This window comes from Oncorhynchus clarkii, chromosome 14 (assembly GCF_045791955.1).
Source record: "Oncorhynchus clarkii lewisi isolate Uvic-CL-2024 chromosome 14, UVic_Ocla_1.0, whole genome shotgun sequence".
Lineage (NCBI taxonomy): Eukaryota > Metazoa > Chordata > Actinopteri > Salmoniformes > Salmonidae > Oncorhynchus > Oncorhynchus clarkii.
The window spans coordinates 8,509,351-8,529,149 of record NC_092160.1 but is presented as its reverse complement, the minus strand read 5'-3'; the positions used below and the strand labels follow the sequence as shown (position 1 = coordinate 8,529,149).

At 44.2% G+C, this 19,799-nt stretch overlaps 2 protein-coding genes and 1 pseudogene across 2 annotated transcripts in view; 2 read left to right on the top strand and 1 right to left on the bottom strand.

The window, feature by feature from the left end:
- The window catches only part of LOC139366223 (ADP-ribosylation factor-like 13A), an 18,935-nt gene extending 14,274 nt beyond the window's left edge, over positions 1 to 4,661 (bottom strand). Inside the window, exon 1 of the mRNA XM_071103454.1 lies at positions 3,739 to 4,661. Within this exon, the coding sequence (XP_070959555.1) occupies positions 3,739 to 3,803 (65 nt within the window). The 5' untranslated portion in view covers positions 3,804 to 4,661. The remainder of the gene's footprint in view (positions 1 to 3,738) is intronic.
- The window catches only part of LOC139366221 (endoplasmic reticulum membrane adapter protein XK-like), a 16,152-nt gene extending 1,067 nt beyond the window's left edge, over positions 1 to 15,085 (top strand). Inside the window, exons 2-3 of the mRNA XM_071103453.1 lie at positions 8,717 to 8,976; positions 9,067 to 15,085. Of these exons, the coding sequence (XP_070959554.1) occupies positions 8,717 to 8,976; positions 9,067 to 9,917 (1,111 nt within the window). The 3' untranslated portion in view covers positions 9,918 to 15,085. The remainder of the gene's footprint in view (positions 1 to 8,716; positions 8,977 to 9,066) is intronic.
- Positions 12,801 to 19,799, top strand: LOC139366219 (cytochrome b-245 heavy chain-like; annotated as a pseudogene).

The following is a 19,799-nucleotide window of genomic DNA, read 5'->3' as shown; positions in this document are numbered from 1 at the left end:
GAGTAGTAGAATAATGTAATGAGTGTTGCACTGCTTTTACCCAAGGCCCAGGCTTTCCTGGTACAGGGAATAGTGCTCTCACCTCTGACCCCCAATCAGCTGTTCTCTCTCCCTACATTGGTGGGATCATTCTGGTGCTCTCTCGGGTAGGATGCTGGGGAAGCGCACCAGTTGACAGGTGGAACTGTGAGCAAGGAGGCTTTTCGAAGGAGAGGGTAAAATGGCTTATATGGGACTTTTCTACTGCCTCACAGGGACTAGAGCACTTGACTGCACCACAGGTTCATATACTTTAGTCCCCAGTGAACTCTCTTTCCCGCAACAGCGCTGCAGGCCTACTAAGAAATGCCTCTGTGGAGAGTAAAATGCTCTACAAGGTAAATTCACTTAGCCTAGAATCAGGGCAGTATTTTCCTGTCTCTTCAAACCTGTTTGACCAGATGTGAAGTGGGTCACGGTTAAGATAGACCCTCTCATTTACACCTCTGTCAGACATGTGACTCACGCAGCTGCCAGAGGTGTATTTATTAGGCAGATTCTGTTGCCAAACGGCACAAAGCGGGAAAGGCCCTACCTGAATTTGTCCAATAGAAACTCAAATTTTGCTCTGTTTGGTCCCTAAACGGTTTCCGTAATGAGTATACCCCAGGCACATGTGACAATTCACAATGAGATCAACCTCATTTTTGAGGTTATTGGTATTCCGAAATTAATCTTAGTTTAGATCAGACACATTTTTTCATTTGTTTCACATACAGCTGTAGTCGGAAGTTTACATACACCGTAGCCAAATACATTTAAACTCTTAAACTCAGTTTTTCACAATTCCTGACATTTAATCCTAGTAAAGATTCCCTGTCTTAGGTCAGTTAGGATCACCACTTTATTTTAAGAATGTGAAATGTCAGAATAATAGTAGAGTGAGTGATTTATTTCAGCTTTTATTACTTTCCTCACATTCCCAGTGGGTCAGAAGTTTACATACACTCAATCAGTATTTGGTAGCATTGCCTTTAAATTGTTTAACTTTGGTCAAATGTTTCTGGTAGCCTTCCACAAGCTTCCCACAATAAGTTGCCTGAATTTTGGCCCATTCCTCCTGACAGAGCTGGTGTAACTGAGTCAGGTTTGTAGGCCTCCTTGCTCACACGCTTTTTCAGTTCTGCCCACAAATTTTCTATAGGATTGACGTCAGGGCTTTGTGATGGCTACTCCAATACCTTGACTTTGTTTTCCTTAAGCCATTTTGCCACAACTTTGTAAGTATGCTTTGGGTCATTGTCGATTTGGAAGACCCATTTCCTACCGAGCTTTAACTTTAACAGCTTTAAGACTGATGTCTTGAGATGTTGCTTCAATATGTCCACATAATTTTCTTTCCTCATGGTGCCATCTATTTTGTGAAGTGCACCAGTCCCTCCTGCAGCAAAGCACCCCCACAACATGATGCTGGCACCCCGTGCTTCACGGGTGGGTTGGTGTTCTTCGGCTTGCAAGCCTCCCCCTTTTTCCTCCAAACATAACAATGGTCATTATGGCCAAACAGTTCTATTTTTGTTTCATCAGACCAGAGGACATTTCTCCAAAAAGTACGATCTTTGTCCCCATGTGCAGTTGCAAACCGTAGTCTGGCTTTTTTATGGTGGTTTTGGAGCAGTGGCTTCTTCCTTGCTGAGCGGCCTTTCAGATTATGTCAATAGAGGACTAGTTTTACTGTGGATATAGATACTTTTGTACCAGTTTCCTCGAGTATGTTTACAAGGTCCTTTGCTGTTGTTCTGCGATTGATTTGCACTTTTCGCACCAAAGTACGTTCAACTCTAGGAGACAGAACGCGTCTCCTTCCTGATATGACGGTTGCGTGGTCCCATTGTGTTTATACTTGCGTACTATTGTTTGTACTGATGAACGTGGTACCTTCAGGCGTTTGGAAATTGCTCGCAAGGATGAACCAGACTTGTGGAGGTCTACAATCTTTTCTCTGAGGTCTTGGCTGATTTATTTTGATTTTCCCATGATGTCAAGCAAAGAGGCACTGAGTTTGAAGGTAGGCCTTGAAATACATCCACTGGTACACCTCCAATTGACTCAAATTATGTCAATTCGCCTATCAGAAGCTTCTAAAGCCATGACATAATTTTCTGGAATTTTCCAAGCTGTTTAAAGGCACAGTCAACTTAGTGTATGTAATCTTCTGACCCACATGAATTTATACAGTGAATTATGAGTGAAATAATCTCTGTAAATAATTGTTATAATAATCTCTGTAAACAAAAATGACTTGTCATGCACAAAGTAGATGTCCTAACCGACTTGCCAAAACTATAGTGTGTTAACAAGACATTTGTGGAGTGGTTGAAAACTAGTTTTAATGACTCCAACCTAAGTGTATGTAAACTTCAGACTTCAACTGTATCTAATTGGCTGAAATGACACCAATCATAGCTCTCATTTTGTTTTATTGTGGAATGCACACACTTTGAAGGCTCTAATACTGACATTTCTGTAAAGCACTCTACCCCATGACAGTTAAGGTTTCTCTTTGTGTCTAGACCTGTTTGAACAAACCGTCATTTGTCACTGGTGAATTAAGGTTAAGGTGGAGTCTGGTTGCTGTTTCAAAACTGAGCATATCTGAGGGATACTGTTGGTTAACTTTGGTGTGTCAACAGAACCTTGGATTTTACAATTTGATCACTGTCGGCCTAGTAGATAGCTGCGGGTGTGGCCCATAACACTGTACAAAGTAGGCCTTCAGCATGTTGACTTTACCTCTGCATTGCTTACCATTCCATAGTACAGATTTGAAAAATACCCAGAAAAGCAGAATAACGGTGTTTCATATTTCATTTGAGGTGTTCTGCATTCAATCTTTTCAATTCCGCAACAATGACTGCCTTGAATCTGCGAGGTGAATGTGCTCAATTAGAAGTGAAGCGTGATTATCAGCTATGTGTGTCAAGTATTCAAATATCTAGAAAAGCCTAGGACTGGAATGTGGAAGCAGTGCCCCGTGTCATATCACTTGAGATTTCTCTAAATGTTATATATTGTAAGACAATAGATGGTTCTATTCTAATAAACACCTTATATCTACATACAGTGCCTTTTGGAAATAATTCAGACCCCATTATTCTTTCCACATTTTATCTAATTTTATTTGTCACATACACATGGGTAGCAGATGTTAATGGGGCGGCAGGGTGGCCTAGTGGTTAGAGCGTTGGAAGGTTGCAAGTTCAAACCCCCGAGCTGACAAGGTACAAATCTGTCGTTCTGCCCCTGAACAGGCAGTTAACCCACTGTTCCTAGGCCATCATTGAAAATAAGAATTTGTTCTTAACTGACTTGCCTAGTTAAATAAAGATAAAAAAAAATAAATCGCAAGTGTAGCGAAATGCTTGTGCTTCTAGTTCCAACGGTGCAGTAATATCTAACAAGTAATCTAACAATTCCCCAAAAACTCCTAATACACACAAATCTAAAGGGGTGAATGAGAATATGTACATGTATGGCTGAGCGCTATAGGCAAGGTGCAGTAGATGGTATAAAATACATGTGACTTGAGTAATGTAAGATATGTAAACATTACTTAGAGTGGCATTGTATAAAGTGACTAGTGATCCATTTTATTAAAGTGGCCAGTGATTGGGTCTCAGTGTAGGCAGCAGCCTCTTGCTGTTTAGCAGTCTGATGGCCTTGAGATAGAAGCTGTTTTTCAGTCTCTCCTGTACTGACCTCGCCTTTATTGTCCTTGATGATCTTTTTGGCCTTCCTGTGACGTCGGGTGCTGTAGGTGTCATGGAGAGCAGGTAGTTTACCCCTGGTGATGCGTTGTGCAGACCGCACCACCCTCTGGAGAGCCTTGCGGTTGAGGGAAGTGCAGTGGCTGTACCAAGCTGTGATACAGCCCTACAGGATTCTCTCGATTGTGCATCTGTAAAAGTTTGTCAGGGTTTTGAGTGACAAGCCAAATTTCTTCAGCCTCCTGAGGTTGAAGAGGCACTGTTGTGCCTTCTTCACCACACTGTCTGTGTGGGTGGACCGTTTCAGTTTGTCTGTGATGTGTACATCGAGGAACTTAACTTTCCACCTTCTCCACTGCTGTCCCTTCGATGTGGATAGGGGGGTGCTCCCTCTGTTGTTTCCTGAAGTCCACAATCATCTCCTTTGTTTTGTTGACGTTGAGTGAGAGGTTGTTTTCCTGACACCACACTCCGAGTGCCCTCACCACCTCCCTATAGGCTGTCTCGTCGTTGTTGGTAATCAAGGCCACTACTGTTGTGTCGTCTGCAAACTTGATGATTGAGTTGGAGGCATGCATTGCCACACAGTCGTGGGTGAACAGGGAGTACAGGAGGGGGCTAAGCACGCACCCTTTTGGGGCCCCAGTGTTGAGGGCCAGCGAAGTGGATATGTTGTTTCCTCCCTTCACCACCTGGGGGCGGCCAATCAAAGTCCATGGCCCAATTGCACAGGGCGGGTTTGAGACCCAAGGCCTGCAGCTTGACGAGGAGCTTGGAGGGTACTATGGTGTTGAATGCTGAGCTGTAGTTAAAGCCTTATTCTAAAATGGATTAAATAAAAATAAAACATTTCCTTAGCAATCTACACACAATAACCCATAATGACAAAGTGAAAACAGGTTTTTAAAATGGGGTATTGTGTGTAGATTGAATGGGGGGGGACTATTTAATCCATTTCACTACAGACACCCTGGTTCGAATCCACGCTGTATCACAACCGGCAGTGATTGGGAGTCCCATAGGGCGGCGCACAATTGGCCCAGCTTCGTCTGGGTTTGGTCGAAATAGGTTATTGTAAATAAGAATTTGTTCTTACCTGACTTGCACAGTTAAATAAAAAAATACAATAAAATACCCATAAGGACTAAAGAATGTAATTGCTGCCAAAGGTGCTTCAACAAAGTACTGAGTAAAGGGTCTGAATATTTATGTAAATGTTGTATTTAATTAAAAAAATATGAATTTGCAAAAAAATGTTTTACTTGTTTTTGCTTTGTCATTATGGGGTATTGTGAGTTGATTTATGAGGGGGGGGGAAACTATTCAATCAATATCATAATAAGGCTGTAAAGTAAGAAAATGTGGAAAACATCAAGGGGTCTGAATACTTTCCTGTATATGCACGGTATATGTTCAATTCAAAGGGCAGGTTTGGCGTGATCTCTGACTGTACTAGCTCCACCTTTTATGACAAATCAAGTGACTGACTTGCAGGCATTTACCAAGCCTGCACAAGGCATCACATTGGCACACTGTTTACAGACATGCCCCCCCACTCCCTCACTGTAGCAGTGCTGATCAGTGAGAATCAGACCTTTTTATTTGTTTGTTTTCAGAAGAACTAGATCAAGGTTCGGTTTCAGGGTTTTTCTGCTACAGCTACACAGTTCTATAATCATACTCTGGAGGGTGGCTTGTTTGGGGATGTGGTTCCCTCCGTAGAGGAAGCTACATATCATTCCCGTCCTGACATTTTCCTGCCTTAAACCATATTTTGTTTCTAAGTGAACGGTTAACTGTGTCAAAAACAGATGCACTAGATAAACAGCTGTGCGTTAGTTCCAGTTACTCCCACAGACCACATCTCCGCTCTGGGCTGATCTGCTGTGCACTTCCTGTGGAGCATGGGAGGATGTCATCATCATCATCAGATCATCTGCTGTGTCGGCGCAATTCAATATTGCATGTTGCCTAGCAACTCCACCCAAGGGTTTGAATGTTGTTGACTGCACGGCTTGCTTTACCAAGTAACAGGCAAGGACTCTAGCTCACAGGGTTGTATCCGTCTTGTAACTCACATTCTCACGTCAATGAATGAACACACAGTAAAGTTTCACAAGCAACGTAGCTTAGAATCTTTCTAAGATAATACTGTATGTTGACAAGATGTCACATGGCCAACTGGGAATCTCTGTATAGTGTCAGGTTGGTTCCCTGCTTGAGTGACCCTTGTCACAGCTTGTCTAAGATAATATAATTATCCTCCGAAGCAGAGGAGGCTACATACTTAGTCATTACTGTCCCTGTCCCATCATGCAACTCTGAAAGTGTTTACACACAGCGAGGAAAGGTTGGTGTCTTGATGTCCTGTATTCTGAAATGCTAACTTAGTGCAAACACTCAAAGAAATTGAATTTGTCCGAAGGTCAAAATTGATCTTTTTTTTTTGGCACCAATGTCTCTTGTGGGTGTTAAGTCAATGTTAAGCATAACAGGGTGAGAAATCTCTACTGGACCTTAAGGAGCATGTTGAAAGTATTTCCTGATGATGAAACCGCCCTTGTGACATTTTCTATGAAAACAAAAGCCGCAGTTGCTTGAACTGCAGCCCATGCCTTAAAGCAGGGTTTCTCAAATCCTGCCCATAACTGGCAGCACCCAAGTGATCATAAATTCGGAGCACAGATGCAGCTGACCCATTCGTAATGCTTGTGGTCAATTTGGTTTGACATTTGATATCCCTATGGGGCTAGTTGGGGACCATCATTAAATAACATGGGACAATATATGAAAATGGCAATAGCTCCAAATTTGAGTGACAAACCTCAAACCAACTATAAATTGTTGCTCGCCACCATTGTACTCTGGAGCAGTGGAAACGCGTTGGAGTGATGAATCACACTTCACCATCTAGCTGTCCGATGGACGAATCTGGGTTTGGAGGATGCCAGGAGAACGCTACCTGCCTGAATGCATAGTGCCAACTGTAAAGTTTGGTGGAGGATAAATAATGGTCTGGGGCTGTTTTTCATGGTTTGGGCTGGACCCCTTAGTTCCAGTGAATGGAAATCTTAACGTTACAGCATACAATTACATTCTAGACGATTCTGTGCTTCCAACTTTGTGGCAACAGTTTGGGGAAGGCCCTTTCCTGTTTCAGCATGACAATGCCCCCGTCCACAAAATGAGGTCCATACAGAAATAATCGCCCAACATCAGTGCCCGACCTCACTAATGCTCTTGTGGCTGAATGGAAGCAAGTCCCCGCAGCAATGTTCCAACCTCTAGTGGAAAGCCTTCTCAGAAGAGTGGAGGCTGTTATAGCAGCAAAGGGGGGACCAACTCCATATTGATGGCCATGATTTTGGCATGAGATGTTTGAGCACATGTCCACATACTTTTGGACGTGTACTGTATGTGCTTCATGAAAACATTGTCCCATTTACATTGTGTAACACATTGAAATGGGCTATCCAATGTCAAACCACACCAGCCAGCTGAAGCTAGTTGGCTAGCACTATCTAGCCTAGGCGACTTCAAGACACACAACTTGAAAACAGTGTAACCGGGTCATCTAGAAGGGTGAGTGACTAGCTGTGAACTGTTTTGACAGTGTGAATGTACAAACACTTGCCACTTGCGAACACACACACACACGAGACACCCACATTACCCCCCCCAAGACAACTAATTTGGCTTCAGTCATGGCCACTGCATTTCTTATTAACCAAGCTGAAAAACAAGACCAAACCAGGAAGTTCAGCCCCCCCTTTTTAAGTTCCTTATTGCATGTGTGTTTTACTTTGCTCTTTTTACAAGAACTTGTACTGTAAGCTGAGAGCAAAGTGATTTTTATGGCCTGGGAGTGATTACCTGGCAGTAGGCACTTTGCTTCAGCCAATGGTACCATTAGATGCTGCTGTGGCCATCGGGCATATTGATTCTGCCAGCCAACCTTTTTCTCAGCTGTGCTTTTTCCTGTAAGTGTAATGTATTTAGTCTCTTAGTCATTTTTTTTCAGTGCTGGCTGGCTAGACTGACTCAGCACTCATTCTCAGCTGCATTATGATGCCAAATTTCCCTGGAAGTACATCAGTCTTGTGCCTGCTACTTCTCTCCATCTGTAGACCTTAGTTTCACGATTGTGCAATCAGACAAGATGGCCTCGATTCTTATGCATGGGCTACCAGTATTGTAGTACCACTCGAGCGATGAGGCAGCTTGTGGATGGCACAGAGTGCCTTCCCTACCCCTTCTTTAAATGTCTCTCAGTTCAGCGAGAGTTGAAGTCAAAGACGAGAGGCGGCATGTTTTGGTTATGCACCGCAAGGTCACAGCCAACGTGATTCCACCAGCACCACAACAGCTGAAAAAACACAGTGGCTGAAAATGGCTGACGGACTGTATGCCAGAGGGCTCTTGTAGCAGCACAAAGCTGAGCTGCCAGGAAGTGAATCCTAGTAGTAGCCAGCCTGTCTGTGTGTTCTCTCCCCTAAAGCCCATGTCCAAAGTAGGAGCTGTTTTGGTCTGAAAGACAACATTCCAGCAACGTGCTGTGTGATTTAGTAGTTGAGTGTAGATACATTGGATGTTATTAAGTGTCTTGTCTACAGCTAACCCCTGCACTAGTACTATTCAACATAAACAGACGTAAAGGAGAGCTACACCACATGTTTATCAGTGAACAGTGAAAGCATTTACCTCTGGGAAGGGAACACACCCTTCTTAGGTTTCAGTGCTATAGGCTTAGGTTTCAGTCATGCTGTCACATAGACTGCCCTCTGGTGGAGTCATATAAATGTCACATTTCAGTCTCAAATTTAAATGTGAAGCAAAATATGATATTTATTGAATGATAATACAAACCCTTGACTGAAAATAAACAAGACAATGTTTTTTTGTTAGCCCGTGTTGCCCTTTGGTGGTTATGTGAAATTGCTCAATTTTCAATGGCCCTCTTCTGTCCTCAGGTGTTTCGAGGCTCTGATGGTTTATTTTAAGGCAGGCAAAAAGGAGGAGCCGTACGTGACCATCTCCAGGAAGATCAAGCTGAAGAAAGACCAGGGCACGCCCATGGAGTGGGAGATTGGCCACTCAGAGCGCAAGCTGGCCACCCACCGGAACGCCTTCAAACGCACCGCCGTCATCCAGGCCTTCCTTGGCTCCACCCCCCAGCTCACCCTGCAGCTGTACGCCACCATCCAGGAGAAGTACTTACTCCCCGTCAGAAGTAAGAGTTCTCTTGATGGCATTAATGGTGAATGCTGTATGTCTTGTTTTGGAGGGTCTAACGAGTGCTTTGTCTCTGTGTTCATCCCAGTGACTCTGATGATTATCTGCCTGATCTCCGTCACCTACGGGGCCCTGGTGTGCAGCGTGCTGGCTATCAACATCCGCTACGACGACTACAAGGTGCGGCTGCGCCCGGCCGCCTACCTCTGCATGATCCTGTGGCGGGTCCTGGAGATCGCCACGCGCGTCACCTCCCTGGTACTGTTCAGCACGGCGCTCACCTACTGGGTGATCCCCGTTGGCCTAGGCAACCTTCTTTTCTTCTTCCTGCTGCCCTGGGTCGAATTCTGGGCACGACGCGCCTCGCTGCCCGACAACGTAGAGAAGAACTTCAGCAAGCTGGGCACCACAGTGGTACTGTCGCTGGTTACCTTCCTGTACGCCTGCATCAACATCTTCTGCTGGTCGGCCGTGCAGCTGGACCTGGGCCACCGCGACCTCATCGAGAAGAAGCAGCGCTGGGGCCGCCTGGCCGCCTACTACGGCGGACGCTTCCTGGAGAACGGCGCGCTCATCACCCTCTGGTACTTCCACAAGTCGGACTTCTACGAGTACGTGTGCGCCCCGTTGTTGGTGGCTCAGCTGCTCATCTGCTACAGCCTGGCCGTGCTCTTCATGCTACTCTTCTACCAGTTCTGCCACCCGTGTCGACGCCTCTTCAGGCACAACGTGCACGACTGCCTAGCCTGCGTCTGTTGCTGTATCTGCTGCCGCAGGGGTGGGGGGAGAGAGGGGCAGGGGCAATCCAATTCCTATTCCACCACTGCCACCATGGTGCTGGTGCCATTGGAGCCGCCAGAACTGCAGCCCCCCGACCTAACCAGCCAGCTGGTGGAGCGGGAGACAGCCATCATTGAAGACATAATGGAGGCGGCTTGAGAAGGCCCCATGTGATGATTTGATGATATGGGGTCATTGCGTGGTGCAGCTACTGAACTAATGGCTATGTACACTCAGGACTGTTATACTGTGAGTGGTGCAGATGAGACGGACAGAGCTGCTAGTTCTGCACTGCGGTGCACAGTGGACAAGTTGGTCCCAAGTGGTTAGCTAAGCGCATTTGAAATTGGTACTATGATTTTATCGATTTTCCTCATTTTAGAATAACACGTGCATGCAGAGCTTTTGGCTCAAAAAGATCAGCTGTGATATAGACAATGTTGCATCACTGTTGTTGAATGGGCATACTGTACAGGTAGAGAGGCAGTGGGCCGCGGGAGACCAAAGAATATACTCTGATAAGATATGCCGCCGTGATGCACAAAGGCAGACTTGAGAATAGCAGCACGGGGGTCAGATACAGGGGGGCCAGGTGTGTGGAAACATGTGGCCTCGGGCCGACTTGCCCTGTAAACTGGGACTTCCCCTGATTACCGGCGGTTTACTTAATGAATAAACCCAACATGTTGCATTAGGTCTCTTTCATCCACACGTCAAAGCCCATATGTAACATGAAGGAAATGAAAGGTCAGATGAAATCCGAGCTACCTTCCTCAAACCCCACTCCACCCACTGTGTATTTAATGAATGGTTTGTTTTATTAGTACCTGGCCTTTTTTATTTTTGCCTTTTGCGCACAGTGTTTAAAAGTCAAGCTCAGTGAGTCATGCCGTGTTCACTTGCTAGTCGGGAACTAGGAAACTCAAATGTCCAACCTGCTAACCGGTTGAAGGCGGCACGACTTACAAGTTGGACATTTCAGAGTTTTGTAGTTCCAACTAGCACGTGAACGTGGCAATAGACATGGATCATTTTAAAGAACAAATGGGTTAAAGAGACAATGGAGATTTTATGTAATCACACACATTGTCATTGAGATGCAATTCACAACTGTTTACGTTCAATGATGCCTTTACCGGTAGTCTGAGTACCAGTCTCTTTACCTAACGGTCCACTCCTTTTCATTGCCAATTGGGATTAGCTAAAGAGACTGGTACCCAGACTACCTTCATGGTCCCTTATGTCTGAAATATTAAAGTCCATTATTAGTCTGCAGTGTATGGTCTGTTCAATGGCATGTTAAGTGCCTTAACTACTACATTATTACTTGAATAAAAAAGTTATTGAATACTAAATTCTGTAATATAAAGAAAACACATTTTTATTTTAGCAGTAGTAGCCTGTATGGACTTTCCAAAAACCATATACAGTTCATTCTGAAAATATTCAGACAACTTGACTTTTTCCACATTGTTACGTGCCTTAATCTATAATTGATTCAATTGTCCCCCCCCCCCTCCATCTGCACACAATACCCCACAATGACAAAGCAAAAACAGGTTTTTAGAAATGTTAGCAAATCCATTAAAGAAATCCCTGAAATAACATTTCCGTTAGTATTCAGACCCTTTTGTTGAAGCACCTTTGGCAGCGATTACAGCCTTGAGTCTCCTTGGGTATGATGCTACAAGCTTGGCACACCTGTATTTGGGGAGTTTCTCCCATTCTTCTCTGCAGATCCTCTCAAGCTCTGTCAGGTTGCATTGGGAGTGTTGCTGCACAGCAATTTTCAGGTCTCTCCAGAGATGTTCGATCGGGTTCAAGTCTGGGCTTTGGCTGGGCCACTCGGAGACTTGTCCCAAAGCCACTCCTGCGTCGTCTTGGCTGTGTACTTGGGGTCATTGTCCTGTTGAAAGGTTAATATTGACCCCAGTATGAGGTCCTGAGCGCTCTGTAGCAGGTTTTCATCAAGGATCTCTCTGTACTTTGCTCCGTTCATCTTTGCCTCGATCCTGACTAGTCTCCCAGTCCCTGCTACGGAAAAACATACCCACAACATGATGCTTCCACCACCATGTTTCACCATAGGGTTGGTGCCAGGTTTCCTCCAGATGTGACACTTGGCATTCAGGCCAAAGAGTTCAATCTTGGTTTCATTAGACCAGAGAATCTTGTTTCTCATGAGAGTCCTTTAGGGGCCTTTTGGCGAACTCCAAGCGGGCTATCGTGCATTTTATTGAGGAGTGGCTTCCGTCTGGCCACTATATCATAAAGGCCTGATTGGTAGATTGCTGCAAAGACAGTTGTCCTTCTGTTAGGTTCTCCCATCTCCAGAGAGGAACTATGGAGCTCTGTCAGTGTGATCATCGGGTTCTTTGTCACCTCCCTGACCAAGACCCTTCTCCCCTGATTGCTCAGTTTGGCTGGGTGGCCAGCTCTAGGAAGAGTCTTGGTGGTTCCAAACATCTTCCATTTAAGAATGATGGAGGCCACTGTGTTCTTGGGGACCTTCGACGCTGCATAAATGTTTTGGTACCCTTCCCCAGATCTGTGCCTCGACACAATCCTGTCTCGGGTGCTCTATGGACAATTCCTTCGACCTCATGTTTTGGTTTTTGCTCTGACTTGCACTGTCAACTGTGAGACCTCATATAGACAGGGTGTGTACCTTTCCAAATCATGTCCAATCAATTGAATTTACCACAGGTAGAATCCAATCAAATTGTAAAAACATCTCAAGGACGATCAATGGAAACAGGATGCACTGAAGCTCAATTTCGAATATCATAGCAAAGGGTATGAATACTTATGTAAATAAGGTATTTCTGATGTTTTTTTAATACATTTGCAAAAAATATATAAAAACCTGTTTTCACTTTGTCATTTTGGGGTATTGTGTGTAAATTGATGAGGGGGAATAAAATAAAATTTTCGAATAACGCTGTAAAGTAACAATGTGGAAAAAATCAAGGCGTCTGAATACTTTCCGAATGCACTTTAGATCCATAGGAAAGTAACTTGAGATGTTCTATAGGTGCAGGCATGGATAGACATGATCGGGTGGTGGTTTACCTGAATATGGTTCAAAATTGTCTAAAGAAAAAGGCCTCTCCTCAATTCCTCTGCTTGGAGCCCAAGAGCCAACCATAGTCGGTCCAAAAAAATCTTCCTCATTCCAAAGGCGTGGGGAAAGGGGATTCTGACAAGCTCTCAACAAAAATAAATGATTACATCCTCCCTGGGGAAATGCAATTTGATGGACTGTATTTCCTTGGCATAACTTTGACTACTGACCTGAAATGGGTGGGGTTCGAACAGGTGCACTGTATAAAAACGACTGGTAACGGCTTAAAGACCAGTAGTGGTGGATGGCAAAAGTCATTCAAAATGGGCAACTGGATCATTAACCATGGACTGACATACTTCATACTGGTAAGAATATGATATATTACCTTAATCATATTGGATAATGTAGGCTATAGTCAATGTATCATTTGAGTGAATGCGATACATGTATTTGGGCTTTTAAGGACAGCCAGACAAAGCGCATATGAGTGATGCCCCAGATGCGTAATATCTCTCCAAATGCGCAAAATAGGATAACTTGGTTAGCTTTACTGAAACCCCAAAAGGTTGTGTCTATACTTGACACTTGCATGCGACTTCTGCTACCAGAATATGAAGAGGTGGTCAGGGATGTGTGCGGATTTCTCCTTAGTCTGAACGCAATCAAGCTACCGAAAGGGCATACATTGGGCGAGCTCATCACCTATCCTCCCGCAAGGCTCCAGAAAACTTGCGTTTTGGACCGAGAGGCAGCTTTTTATTATTAAGTTGGAGGAAAAACGTTCTTAGCGTGTGAAGGCACGTGTCTATTGGCCTCATACACGCTAGCTAATATGTTTGGTTTGGCTAGAGTTACGCTAACCCGTTTGAAATCGCTTTAGCGTTGCTTGCTGGCTACCTACAGAGGTAGTTACTGCCACCAGTTGTTGTTGTGTTGTCGTATTTAGCCTATTCCACTGTTCGTAGAACGCATGCTGTCATTTGAAAATAGCGCGGGAATCCGGACACACTGTGGACAGGGTAGACATAATTTAAAATGTAGTGTCCGTGCATGACTCGTTCGGGAATTCCATGATCACCCTTACAAAAAAAGATTACCGTTTTTAAACTGTAGTCGACTGTGGTATTTCGGACGCAGTAATTGCAGCGATCTAAAGGCACTGCATCTCAGTGCAAGAGGCGTCACTGTAGTCCCTGGTTCGAATCCAGGCTGCATCACACCCGGCCGTGATTGGGAGTCCCATAGTGCGGCGCACAATTAGCCCAGAGTCATCCGGGGTAGGCCGTCATTGTAAATAAGAATTTGACTTCCCTAGTTAAATAAAGGTAAAATAAATACATTGCAGAATAACTAAATGTAACTGCAGTTACTCTGCAAAATTACTGTAGTCAAAAAAAGTGTTATTTTGGACGCAGTATTTGGAACATACTGCAGTTAGACTGCACTTTTTCTCCAGTTGTACTGCAGTCATACTGCACTCTGACTGCAATCTTTTTTTGTAAAGGCAGAACTATGATCCGAATACTAAAGCTGCATGAACTGTCAAGTCTAGACAACGGCAAGATATGTTATTTTGAGAGGAATGCATGTTCTTTTTAAGAGTAATAAATAGAAGACTACAATATTCCCAATCCTGCTGTTTTGGTCATCTTTTCCTGGCTGGATTTACAGGTGGTCTGGATGGCCATCAACATATTCATTTTCGTCTGGTTCTACTTCTTGTACGACTTGGGGGATCGGTTTTTCTACACGCGACACCTTTTAGGGGTGAGTCTTACCATAATATTTAGGCCTTGGGTAGTATAAACATAGTATAGTGTAAATGCTCAATTAATAATGCATTCCTATGATTTAAATAGGACAAATATGAAGTATCCGACTTTGTCTGTTGAATTTGTTTCTATTTAGTATTTTACACCATTCCTTATGATAGGACAGATGTCACAGAGGGTATGTATAGGATAACACACAGCAGAGGTTGACATGGGTGTCCTTGGGCTTTCAGTCTGCATTGGCCTGGGCCAGAGCCCCTGCAGCCGTCCTCAACTTCAACTGCCTGCTGATTCTGCTGCCTGTGTGTCGGAACGTGCTGTCTCTTGTCCGCGGCTCCTTCGTGGTAAAACTAATCCTCAGGGTTTAGCCAAGGGGTCTTGCAATTATTGTCTAATTTGTCATCACAGCATCTTGTAGCAAACATTCCTCTGTACATTACTGTATACTTATATTGTCTGATGATAATTATAACGGAACGGACTTGTATGGTTGAAGTGCTTTGCCAATATATTAAAGGTTCATGGCTTTTAATGGACTTTCATTGTCATCTTCCTAATTTGTCTTGAACTTCCTTGTGTTGCTGTTTCAGTGCTGTGGGCGAACTATGAGGAAACAGCTGGACAAAAATATCAGTTTCCACAAGCTGGTGGCCTACATGATTGGCCTGATGACAGGTATGCGACGCTTGCTTCCTGGTCAGATAACCAGCGGAAAACCCTAACCTGAAGCCTTTACTTTCTCATGCACTGATAAGTAATCTACTCGTAAACAAAGTTCGATTTTAGGTGACAATGGTGATGAAACGTTTAAGATTTATTTGAAATTGTTACCAGTGTTATTTGGTCAACACAAAATATGACACTTTCTTATTGTGGCAACGGCACAATTAAGGTCAAGGGGTGAAAAAGACCAGGAGACTGAAGCTGGAAATGGACCTACTAGGGTTGTTGGATGTGGAGATCTTGACCTCGGAGAGACTAAAGGCCTGACAAAGTATTTCTCAAGAAGAACCGAGTAAACAGATCTGTCACATTCGATAGAACATTTGAACATTCATCCAGTATCTTTTGATATGGCCAGATGGAGTATTCAGGCTATGTTGAAGATGTCATTGAAAACCTCAGCTTCGGTTTAAATACCAGTACATGGTTCAACATAGCTTGAAATGATCGAGGAATGGAGAACGACATTCAGACACGGCTTCTTTCATGTTATTATCCCTGTGCCGTTATCCCTGTGCCGTTATGCCTGTGCCGTTATCCCTGTGCCATTATCCCTGTGCCATACCAGTACATGGTTCAAAGTAGATTAAACCATTTCAACATAGATCGTACCATTATCTTTGTGCCAATTTCTACACTTTTCTATTCTTAAATAATAGGGTTTCGATAGAATGGAGTAGTGGTATCCAATCAAGGCAGTGACTCCGATCCAAAGTTCAACTAATTTACCTGCGCTGCCCTGACTGGATATCAAATTTGGGGGTGGTTTATTCAGATCCCCATTCGATTTTGCCAAAGCAGCAGCTATTCTTCCTGGGGTGGAATGATCCTGTTGAACACATAGGAATCTCGAGTCTATTCCTAATGCTAAATTAAACGTTAAACTGTATTTCCTCTTGTTTTGTGGCAGCGGTTCACATCATTGCCCATTTGCTGAACGTGGAGCGGTACTACAACAGCTGGCATGGAGAGTATGATGCCCTCAGCATGGCCCTGTCCAGACTTAACGACTCGGGCGACACCACCTACTTGAACCCAATCCGCTCTACAACCACTGTACGGCTTGCAAGCCATTGGAATTTTAATCACTTGTTTAGTACTGTATTATAATTCTTTGTATGTTATTGTAATTAGGGCACCAAGTTTTTCTTAGTCAGGTCTGGTATACCAAACAAACTCCTGGCACAAGTCCTTGTAGAAGTTTTATATAGGCCTAGAGGTCATGTGAATGACTTGGGTGCATTCTGATTGGCTCCTTCTGCCTCAGACTCCGAACCTCCTGGTGTTCACCACCATCGCTGGGATCACGGGCGTAATCATCACGCTGGCACTCATCCTTATGATCACCTCGTCCATGGAGGTCATCAGGCGCAGCTACTTCGAGGTCTTCTGGTTCACACACCACCTCTTCATTGTCTTCTTTGCTGGGCTGGTCATCCATGGAGCCGGGTAAGGCACTCTCTTTTAAAGCTACAATATCTGACCAAATTCACATAGAAATAGCAGTTAGAAATCTCATTCTAATTGAAAGCAAAGCTAAGAAGCAGTAGATCTGTTCTATATGCACTATTTCTATGTTTCCTGTTTTTAAGTTTAGTGGTTTAGTACACCAGCTTCAAACAGCTGACAATACAATGTTTTTTTGTTATGGAAAAGGTATTTCACAGAGGTTTAGATGGTGCAATGATTCTCTACTCTATACTTGCTAGTTTTGTCACATAAACAGAAATTATGCGAACTACTGTATTAGAATTTTTGCAACCAGGAAATGGTGGAGTGATTTCTGCATAGTGCACCTTTAAGAGTAAAGGTTTGTTTTGGATTAGAAGTCAATGGTTATGTCCATTGTCCCTACAGACGCATAGTTCGAAGTCAAACAAACGCCAATCCACCATATAATATCACCTTCTGTAAAGATCATATAGAAGAATGGGGGAAGAAAAATATGTGTCCCGTCCCTCAGTTTGCAGGGGGGTTCCCACAGGTAAGAGGTTCCTCAATGACACGTAATAATATCACCTACAATCAAAAATAACTTAAAGAGAATCGTCTTAGATACAGTATGTCCTGTGTTCCCATGTCCTTATAGACCTGGATGTGGGTGATCGGTCCCATGGTCCTCTATGTGTGTGAGCGCTTGCTGCGCTTCATCCGCTACATTCAGGCTGTCAAATACAGAAAGGTAAGTGTGCACTGCAGTAACTACTAACTATTCTGTGTAATTGACAATAATTGTATTTTCCTTTCCATGACCAGATAATCAATATCCGTTTCTCTAACGCTCCCCTCTTAGATAGTGATTCGGCCGTCCAAAGTACTGGAACTGCAGCTGGTGAAGAATGGTTTCAAAATGGACGTGGGCCAGTACGTCTTCCTCAACTGCCCAGCCATCTCCCAGCTGGAGTGGCACCCCTTCACCATGACCTCTGCCCCCGAGGAGGACTTCTTCAGCGTGCACATTCGCTCTGTAGGTGACTGGACCCAGAAACTCATCAGCATCGTGGAGCAGCTCCCTGAGGGGGCTCAGGGACCGAAGTAGGTTTTCTTTATAGAAAAGCAGACAATGGCTTATAATGTAGCAGCAAGCTCCTCATCTTTGTTGATGGGGAGGATAAGGGGCATCAATGCATGATTTCTGTGAAAGGTCCAAGTTACATGCACAGATTAAGTTGGAAACCATTCCTGAATGCATAGGAATTAGGTTTAGCTGGTCAAATATTTCTGCCCTCCTATCCTGTTTGTGATGGCTTGACCTTTGACCTGTCCCTCAGAATGGGTGTGGATGGACCGTTTGGTACGGCCAGTGAGGATGTGTTTGACTACGAAGTCGCCATGCTGGTTGGCGCTGGAATCGGAGTCACCCCCTTCGCCTCCATCCTCAAGTCCATCTGGTACAAATTCAAGGACTCCAACCCCAAGCTACGCACCAGAAAGGTAGGGAACATATTGATACTCTCTGGCTTTCCATTGAAGCTACTAACCAGACACCTTTAGTCCTGCATACCAGTCTAATTCCATGATGCACCTGAATGTCTCTGAACATTAGTATTTTTCATGGACTTTTGCCAGCATAGCATGTTATAGCTTCGGTATTGAATTGTTTGAAATCACATCCTCATATTTACTTCCTGGTTGCAGATCTACTTCTATTGGCTGTGCAGGGAGACACATGCATTCGAGTGGTTTGCAGATCTGTTGCAGGTGCTGGAGAGGGAGATGGAGGAGAGAGGCATGGGAGACTTCCTCACCTACAAACTCTACCTCACTGGATGGGATCAGAGCCATGTATGTGAGGCAGCATACATACACCCACCAGCAATCTGTATTACCATATTCCACTGTGAGACATGCAATAGTTGTGGTAGCGTCTGTTCACTATCTTCCTTCCCCAAAGGCAACTCATGTGATGGTTCATGCGGATGCGGACACGGATGTGGTCACTGGTCTGAAGCAGAAAACCAACTACGGCAGGCCGAACTGGGATAAGGAGTTTGAACAAGTGTGCCAAGAGAATCCGACGTACGTTTGTTTACAACACGTCTTGACATGACAATATTCCTTTATAAATCAGTTCTGGACAGTAGTAAAAGCTGCAATGTGTAACTTTTTTGGGCGACTCTACCAAATTCACAAGTCTAAGAAGCTGTACATCTGTTCTATGGGCGCTATTTCTATGCTTCCCATTCTTATGTGCACAAAATGAGAGAAATAAACTTTTTAGAATTTTAGCGACCAAGAAATGGCAGAGCGATTTCTGCATCTTTAAAAACAGGGGTATTACATATAGCTTGGACTGTACCCTTCATTGACTAAACTACTATATATGTCTCTCTTATCAATGTCTACAGGTCAGTGGTGGGCACGTTCTTGTGTGGCCCTGTGGTCTTAGCTACCGTCTTGTCAAAGAAATGTGTCAAATACACGGACGTCGATCCCCGAAAGACCAAATTCTACTTCAACAAGGAGAACTTCTGAGCAAAACAATGTCTAATCTGCCCCCGACCAAAGCTGGCTCTTTGGTCTTCCAAAATGTTTGCAAATAGTTGTTTTTAAAACTATTCATCTGGGAGCTTCTTGAGTGGTGCAGCGGTACTTCCGGCCGGGATTTCCTTGTTCCATCGCGCTCTAGCGACTCCTTGTGGTGGGCCAGGCGCCTGCAAGCTGACTTCGGTCGCCAGCTGGACAGTGTTTCCTCCTACACATTGGTGCGGCTGACTTCCGGGTTAAGCGAGCAGCGTGTCAAGAAGCGGTGCGACTTGGCAGGGTCATGTTTCGGAGGATGCATGGCTTTTGACTTCACCTCTCCTGAGTCCGTAGGGGAGTTGCAGCGATGGGACAAGACTATAACCAAATGGATATCAAGAAATTGAGGGGAAATATTTTTTTACAAGAATCTGAACATGACAGATGCTGTAGAATATATCAGCACTTAATACCTTTTCAGATTCTGCTTCCTCCACAGAAAACTGACAAGCCTTG